Source organism: Amphiura filiformis, chromosome 20, assembly GCF_039555335.1.
Source record: "Amphiura filiformis chromosome 20, Afil_fr2py, whole genome shotgun sequence".
Taxonomy (NCBI): Eukaryota; Metazoa; Echinodermata; class Ophiuroidea; order Amphilepidida; family Amphiuridae; genus Amphiura; species Amphiura filiformis.
The window spans coordinates 44,364,067-44,373,773 of NC_092647.1; the positions used below are offsets into that span (position 1 = coordinate 44,364,067).

Here is a 9,707-nt window from a genome sequence, read left to right on the forward strand (position 1 = left end):
ATTGGACCAACAAGTAGGTTAGCTAGTTGTTTCCCGTCTAATCAATAAAGGTTTCAAAATCTGCTGCAGCTTTGTTGACTTGACACAATTGTACTGTAAATCGACAACATTTGTTTTTCTCTTTCACATGACAAGCATCAGACCAGACATTAAAAGGCCGCCAATTAACTCGAATGTCAAACTCATACAAACAGAGAACTCATTCGCAATACAGGCCATATTTGTTAGATGACCTGCAATTAAGTAAACACATATAAAATCTTATTTTACTACAATAGGTCTATTTTGGACAACTTGTTTTTATATGAATGGTTATCGTCATCATCATGCCTTTGTTTTTAACAATATATAGGCTATATACTTAACCACACTGGTCTAGATCTACAAAGACTAGAATACAACCTCTTATGTGCATAAATCAACATTGTCTGAACAAGACTTCAAACATTATCATATTATATATCGTATTAAGTTCTTTGAGGAGCGTCTGTTCCAATTAAGCTGCATATAATTATAAAGTGGAGCGAATCCATTTGATGCAAATCATAAGAGATCAAATTATTGTTTCTATTTATTTCCATTTATTTCGGTTTATATACTGACCTATTTAATGCAAGCAATATGACCTTGTCGAGCAAAAGGTGGTAATTATGGAAATAAAATTATAATTATGTAAAATTATAGAATATAATTGGTAATAATATTTCAATTAGTTTGCGAATCCAAATTATTAATTCATAATTAATTGAATCCTTCATGAAAGTTCACCTGTGTTGGTATAAATGTCGCTGATGAAAGATGAAGTACCATCTGAAAATTCCGAGGTAGGAATTAATTCCTTGTGTTTGGATCAAAAGTTAAATCAAAATCATAATTGAATCCTTGTTTGTTTCCGGTATTACAACCTAAACCTACTTTAATCGCATGGAAAATATTTATTTTGAACTTGAAAATTACCTATGGGTATTAAACTCATCATCATCCTTCGGCTGCGGAGCAGGCGACTACAGGTTTCCTCAAGCTGCATCGGTCTTGAGCCATTGCTTATAGTTGACCTTGACTCATCATGCTGTCCATATCCCCCAGAAGACACTGGATGTATTTCCAGAACGAGTTTCGTTGCCGTCCGGGTTTTCTCTTTCCATGAGCATGATGAGTGGGGACATACAATACATACTCTTTTACTGGCTCATCGTTAGGCAAGAGCAGTATATGCCCTACAAATTGCAGTCCTGACTTTCTCAACAAGTGGCGCTGTCTCTGTCAGATTGTAGATGATAAAATGTGTCTACTCTCTTAATGTTCAGCATATTGAGGTAGCAGCATGTGCCAAATGAGTTCATTTTATTTTCAATATCCTATAGAGATAACCCACGAGTAAAACTGTGACGAAGGTTGTGTGAAACAGTTTAACCTTGGTGGAATTGGGATGGTAGGACATTTCCACAGTGGCTCTAAATTACTTCCTATCAGCTTACGTAATACTTATATTGAATTAATCTGCCTTAAGGGGGTACTACACCCCTGTCCAATTGTGTGCCTATTTTTGCATTTTTCTCAAAAATTATAGCACATTGGTGACAAGTAAGATATGTATATTATAGGGGCAAGGGCTGTGGGGGCAAGGACTACAACTACTGTACTGAAAATTCAGCAACTCAAACTCAACTCCACAAATGTTGTCTGTGCTGAAATAAAATTTCCAGTGCAGTAGTTGTAGTCCTTGCCCTATAATATACATATCTTACTTGTCCCCAATGCGCTATAATTTTGAGAAAAATGCAAAATGGGCACAAAATTGGGCAGGGATGTAGTACCCCCTTAATGTCTGGAGAATATTGGTTACATGTCTGGAGAATATTGGTTACATTAGTTGGTGGTATCATTCACAACCTACATCATAACAATGTGGTTTGGATATTATAATAGACGTCTTTTGCCGATTTGAACAGGTGATACAGATTTCCCCGACAATGGCCTATTTTATCATACTCATAACAAATCAATCATTTAATAACTGTCTGTAATACAACAGTATAGCCTGCAAATTTATTCGCAATAAATGAAGGAAGGCGAGAGAGATAAATAAAGAGAGATAGAGAGTAGAAGGGGTAGAGAGAAATTAAGATAGCGGGGAGAGGGGAGAGTGATGGAAATAGAGAGAAGGGGATATTAAGAGAGGGGGAGAGGGAGAGGTGTGGAAGAGAGGTAGATGAGAGCAGAGAAAAATAAATCTCAGTGTTGTGACACATTTGTGGAACCACTGCAAGGTACATACCAAACTGCAAGATGCCTCTATCCTTATGTCAAATTAGTTTGACTCAATTGCACGGGTGTTTGAGGAATATCTGTTCTATAATTTGAAGATAATAATTCAAAAGGAAGAATGTCGATATATGATACGTTTCTCATCAATAATGGCATGTTTCAAACAGGATTGGATCTTGTTCACAGTACGTTCTCTATACAAAAGTATTTGAGACTATTTTCGGAAGCAAACATATTGCACACCTGCGCCGTTTCCTTGTATAGCTACATGTATGAAACTTGTTCATGCTCTAATTAATACATTGGCCATTAGGAAAGAGATTATTAATTTATGATTATCTAGATGTTATAAGTACTTGTACTGTTGTGTACTGCACTGGTTTGATAATTATTTAAAGGAGCACATACATTTGCTAATCACTTTTTATATCGAAAAATTTTGTTCTGAGTCTCCTCCATTTCTTGAATTGATATCAAAATCATGAAAGTCGCAGCTATAAAATCCTGATGACATTTATGACTTATGAATTGTTATATTTACATACTTCAAAGCTCACTCATATACTTTTCTCTCAGTTTTGAAAAATTCATTTACAATGAAATGTGTACAAATTTCTTGAGTGACCTTTTTTGGATTTGCAGATTTGTACAATTTCTAAGAATGTCTCAGCTTTTGTTCCCTGACACGTTTTTGCTCCAATTTATTTTAGTTAAAAACATTGAAATAAGGGAGTAGTGATAAAGATCAACGTACTATGATGTGCTGGTATAAAATGAATGGCAATAAAAACGACATTACAGTATACTAGTAGCTCCCATGTACGAGTTATTCTATCACTCTATTAAATCCGGACCAAATTTTGGATTGCTTTATGTTATATAGATATAATCCGGTGTAAAAATCCAGATTTGGTCTCACTTTCCTTTCTGCTGAATTTTTGCTCCTTTCCATATTGGGTTATTGTTATCGTTAACAAATTCTGAAGAAGTAGAAAGATTAAAACATTCAACTCCACTCACCAGGTTATTTTCCCAAATATTTCGGAACCAACTGGTTCCTTCCTCAGTGGGTGATGGTGTGTGAGATGTTGCTGAGATCAGTGTTTCTAGAAGGTTTTCTACGAACTTTCTCCAGTGTACAACAGTTTGCTGAAATCAGTGAAAACAACTGGCAATTCTTGTAGAAGACCTTCTAGAAACACTGATCTCAACAAAATCTCACACACCATCACCCACTGATGAAGGAGCCAGTTGGTTCCAAAATATTTGGGGAAATGACCTGGTGAGTGCAGTTGAATATTTTAATCTTTCTACTTCTTGTTTACTACCCGCACGTATGAACCTACAATTACTGAAGAATATCGTATCGTGTGACCACAATTTGGATGTAAAAATCGACCGAAGATTAGTAATTCGCAAAAGAAATTTAGATAATGCAACTTGATGATTTTACTTGAGTTAAAAGAACACGTAGAAATAATAATAATGAAATATACCAGCAATTAGAAAGGTTAAGTCAAGATATATTATGGCAGCTACCACACCTTGCGACCTTCTCACGCTTGCTCTGTGATTGATTAGTCCTCACAGAGCTGTTTGATTAACATGTTTTCTGACAATGACTGTTGACATGTCAATTTAAAAGTTATATTACAAAAGATAACGTATGAAATAATAAAAAGTCCGCTTCTGGTGAAACCCAGAATTGAACTTAAATACACCTAGCGTTTGTTTGCAGATGAGATCCAGGATGTGGAAACTCGACTTTGCTTTCAAAGATTAGTACGTTTTATTTGCGTTAATTTTGAAAAGGCATTTACAACACTTGTCAATACTATAGGCAATGGGCATGCTTGGTCGATGTACTATATTGATTACAGATTTTTTTATTTTTTTATATTCTATAAAAACCCTTGAGGCATATCAAAAAAGTTTTGCACACACTACAGGAGCCGCTACGTGTAATATGTGCTACCTGTAATATACAGGGGCATGGATGGAATAATAGGAGAGAAGAGATAAATAGAACAACAAGATTCAGAACATCCGCAGGGGATTACGATATCAATCACATAGCCGCGACTTATCTTTATAATAATCGTGATAATCTTCAATTTGGATAGAAATTGGATATCCAAAGACGACGAAGGGGATTTTTATTATTCCACCGTCAGAGTACCTTAGTTTGTAATGTTAGTGCATTTTGAGCAATTGTTAAATTTTATATTAACAAACAAACTTTTTTAGTATTATTGCCATTACAAATGTGAAATGTAAGTGAGTCACTTATGTATATATTTTAGGAAGCTTTACTTACCATCTGGTCTGCCAAATTAACAAAGTATAAAATACGACCTTCTTATATTCAAATCAAAAGTCGCTAGAATATAGAGTGTTTATTTTGTTTTTAAAAATCAAGTTCAAAAGACCATTCTGCTTCAACTGAATAAGTTGGAACTTGGAATCAGTCATCTCTATTATTTCATGTTGCAAAATATGTATCAAAACTAATACCGTAATACTAGGCGACCATAATAACGGTATGTTTACGCTACGCTACAATACAATACAATACAATACAATCCAATACAATACAATACAATACAATACAATACAATACAATACAATACAATATCATACAATACAATATAATACAATATAATACACATGCTATAGTAATAGTGCACAGTATGCCCAGAAATTGAAAGTTTGATTTTATTTTCTGTCACTAAATGCTTCAAAATGTAAAGTATTTCGGAACCAATGCTACAATGTAGTTGGTACTAGTATTGGTAAGTTTGCATTACACATGTTTTAGTATTTCCAATCAAAAGCTTTCAGAAAAAGTTCGAATGTTTCAGTAAGTTTGCCGATATTACCATGGAAATCCCGTAACAGATTTCCAACTTCATCGAAACTTTTTTTCTTGTCACCAAACACCATAACAATTGGACAACAAATAACACAATATTGCAGACACATAGTTAAAAGATTAAAGATCTATGGACTTCCGGTCTAAATTCATGCGTTTCATATCCAATTCGTGGATGGCCATACTTTATTCTTCAAAACTATCTTTAAACTTTGTAGAGAATGGCGTTACATAAATATCACGTCGTGGTTTAGTCTACTTACGGTTCAATATAAATACATACATACATACATACATACACAATTCTTTTATAAAGCGCCATTACATCTAGACCACAGCGCATAAACAAATTCAAAGCATAAATACAATATAACAAAACAAAATGAGCAATAAAAACAGTCAACTTTTTGGGAAGAGATGTGATTTCAGTAATTTCTTGAAGACTGGTAACGAGTTTGCAGTACGAATGGTGATGGGTAAATTGTTCCACAGTCCAGGAGCAGCCAGAGAAAAAGCTTTATTTGCGGCAGAATGGAGAGATTTGGCATTTAACTTATGTATAGTAAGCCGTGTTGTATCTGAAGCAGAGCGAAGTCCGGTACGTGATTGATGGTAAGGTGTGAAACAAGAAGCTAAATAACCTGGAGCATGTCCATTCAAGCATTTAAACACATACAGAAGTACTTTGAAATTAATGCGCTCTTTCACAGGGAGCCAGTGGAGTTGTTTTAAAAACGGAGTTGCGTGATCGAATTTTGATGCAGAAAAATGAGTTTTGCACCCCAATTTTGAAGGCGCTGAAGTCTGTCGATATGGGTTGTGTTTGCTCCCAGCAAAAGAGCATTTCCGTAATCCAATCTGGATAGAATAAGTGATCTTACAATACTACTGCAGGTGTCAAAATCCAAGAAACGTCTGATGCGAGTGATGTTACGCAAGTGGTATGAAACAGAACTGGAAAGAGATGTTATTTGCGGAGCCATAGACATTACATCATCAAAGATGATGCCCAGATTTCGCACAGTTCCTGATGGTTTGATGATGTCATTTCCAACTTGCAACTGAATGTCCGGTAAAGAACGTTTAAAATGAGGCGAGGTGGCAACAAAAAATTCAGTCTTATCACTGTTCAGCTTCAGCATATTTTCAGTCATCCAAAGTTGTATTTCATCAATGCAGTTTTGAAGTGCAGAAAGAGTCAACTGAATAGATGCTAAATCTGATGGTATGAAAGAACTATATATTTGAATATCGTCTGCGTAGACATGATAGCACAAATTGTTCTTATTGATGATCCTTCCAATAGGTATGGTATAAATTGTGAAACATTTTGGTCCAACGATCGACCCTGTGGAAGTCCATAGCGCATATCATGAGGAACAGAGTGAACATTGTCAACCAAAACACAAGTTGTTCTGTTGCTGAAATACGATTTAAACCAGTCAAGCGCAGTTCCTGTTATGCCAATCTCACACTCTAATCTGTTGAAGAGGATATTGTGGTTCACAGTATCAAAGGCGGCACTTAGATCTAAAAGCACAAGGAACACGCCTTTCTGGTCATGAATCATGCCCATGATGTCATCTTTGACTTTCAGTAATGCGGTTTCGGTGCTCCGTGCAGAACAGTAGGCAGATTGAAACTCCTCGCCTAAATTATATTCAATCATATGATTAGTTACAATATTGATGACATGTTTTCAATCAGTTTGGACATAAACTTGATATTAGCGACAGGGCGGTAATTCTTTAGCTCTTCGGGATTGAGCGACTGTTTTTTGATGAGAGGATTGATAATAGCATGTTTAAAAGTGTCCGGAAAAACTCCTGTTGAAAGAGACATGTTTATGATGTGGGTTATGACAGGTACATAAATAGACACATTTTCTTTAAGAAACCATGTAGGCACTGGATCTAATACACAACCTTTTGTTGCAGTGCCATTAACAAGCTTTATAACATCTTCTTCAGACACTTGATTGAACTTGGAGAGTCTACATGTGACATTAACTCTATAGGTATCGCTACATACACTACCTGATTGCTGTTTATCAAGATCAGAGTATATAATAGAAACCTTGTCTTGATAATATGTAGCAAAAGAATTACTTAAAGTATTTGCACACTCATATGCAGGTAACACTTTGCTTGAATTATTCAACAGACCATTAACAATCTTATATACAGATTTAGAGTCATGAGCAGAATTAAGTTTCTCAGAAATATGCTGTTTCTTTGCCCTATCAATCAACTTATTAACCTCTTTATTCTGTTCGATATACATGTCGTGATGCACTTCCAAACGTGTCTTACGCCATTTCTTTTCGCACGTACGGCGAATTCTACGAGCGCTATGAATGTCCGAATTATACCAGGGCTGTCTTAATCTGGTACTGCGCGTTTTCTTTGAGACAGGGGCATAAAGGTCCAAGGATTTTATAATAGACTCTTCAAATGCCACAGATAAATAGTCAACATTGTCATCACGAGTAAGTATATCAACAAAACATGAATTAAGATCCTTCTGGAAATTGATGGTATCAATGTTACGGAAATTTCGTGTAACGGACACATTTTGCTGTTCACTTGGTTTTTGCAATGAGAGCTTACAATGAACCATATGATGGTCAGAAAGCCTGACGCCAACAGAACACTCCTTTATGAGATTCTCTTCTGGACGAGCAATAACCAAATCAATTGTGTTGCCACTGATGTGAGTAGGCCCTTTGGCATATTGATGAAAACCAGTACTTTTGAGAATTTCAAGGAACCTGGCGACCTCAGACTTTTCAGGGCGGTTACAATGAATGTTATAATCACCTAGCATGATGATCTTACCAGCTAAGGAGTTTACACACATAACAAAGACCTCAAAGTCAACCAGAAAGTTTGAAGTTTTCAACTGATTTTCCTTGGACGGAGGAGGTCTGTAAATGACTACATAATAGATTTTACGTTCATTATTAGAAATAATGGAGTACTCAAAATTGACAGTTTTGAAATCAAACGGAATTATCTGAAACTTCAGAGGGGACCTGTAAAGGATACCAAGCCCCCCACACTTGTTGTAATCACGAGGAATGTTGATAAAGTTATAACCTGGAGGACACAACTCTCCAATTTTTACATTATCTAATTCACTCATCCACGTTTCAGTAAGAAACAAAGCGTCAATGTTATTATCCAACACATAGTCTGAACAGGTAGTAGTCTTGTTACCGACAGATCGTGCATTCCATTGACAGATACTAAGAGAATTTGAGTTTGTGAGAACATCTGTGGGTTGCGGACAAGCAGTACTTGAAACGCTTGATCTTCTACGCTGTTTACGTACTCCTGCCCTAACACCTCTATGAGTAGGGGCCTTGGCCTGTATACCTAATGATCTAATGTTTAACCATGTATTTAATGGTACCGACGCATTTTCAGAGTTCGCATTTAACAATTCAGCTGTACTATACACAGTATGTGTAGGCCTATTTCTATCATCCAATAACACCGAATTAGTTTCATCGGGACCTGGATTTAGTTCAATGTCCCCGGCTACTAAAAGCTGTGACTGGAAAGTAGATACAGAGTTAGGATAGTATACCATACGAGTACCAAGGTACTTCAGAAACACTGGTTTACTGTTACTAGATGTAGTACCAACAGTGGGCCTATGGTATTGATAGGCCACTCCATTATGTTTATGTACAGTACTGGTATACCACAAACCTATGATAACCAAGGCAAGTAAGATGCAGTGCTTTATTGATCCCATTGTGAAATTATTGTAGTAGATATTGATCCCATCAAAGTGCTGTGTGCTGACTAGAGTATCCACATAGGCAGGAATGATGAAATTAAAAATCACAAAATCATCCAATATTCCACCAGATAGCAAGGTAGCAGACAAAAACTCAGCCAGATATTGTCACTGATGTAATAGCAACATGCTGTCAAAAGTTGGAACCAATATTTCAGTTAAAAACAGATGAAAACAGAAATTTAACTGGAGCAATGAATTTGCTGTGGCAGCCTGTTAGGCGCACACAAAACGGAGTTTTGTCACATAGTCACATAAACATGACGGCTTTCTGTATTCACAACACTGTCATCCCCCACAACAACGAATTTTGATGCGTATTGTTTATTATTAATACCAGACAACTGCAACTGCAAGCGATATAATGTTAATATTCAAACCATGTCCTCTTTTGTTGTTGAAAGTTTATATAACTTGCTCAACATATAGGAACCAGCGTAGATGTCAAAACAACATGAATAACTTACGCGTGACGTCATCAGGAATATGATTTGGACAAAAGACTGTAACATTCGTGGCATTTGGTAAGCGGTAAGTTAGACACACAAACTTCACAGACGTACGGTATTGCAACATCGCTGAAATTGAAGAAATTAAAAAACTGTAATTTGAACATTGCCTCAATATCTTGTCGAATAAACATTATATGCGAGAGATAGCAATGTTCTAGTAATCTTAGTATGATATAATTCTACTGGTGCTCTAAATTACAATCCAGACACGGAATGTGACGTTTCGGTTTTTAAAAAAGCCTCATCAG

General features: G+C 36.0%; 1 protein-coding gene across 1 annotated transcript; it reads right to left on the reverse strand.

The window, feature by feature from the left end:
- Nucleotides 1–6,817: 6,817 nt before the first annotated feature.
- LOC140142341 (uncharacterized) lies at nucleotides 6,818–8,902 on the reverse strand. The gene has a single exon (XM_072164311.1). The coding sequence runs from the start codon at nucleotides 8,900–8,902 to the stop codon at nucleotides 6,818–6,820; it is 2,085 nt and encodes a 694-aa protein (XP_072020412.1).
- Between the last annotated feature and the right edge of the window lie 805 nt (nucleotides 8,903–9,707).

Coding starts and splice junctions, on each gene's coding strand:
- LOC140142341 (XM_072164311.1), bottom strand. CDS start 8,902: ATGGGATCAATAAAGCACTGCATCTTACTTGCCTTGGTTATCATAGGT.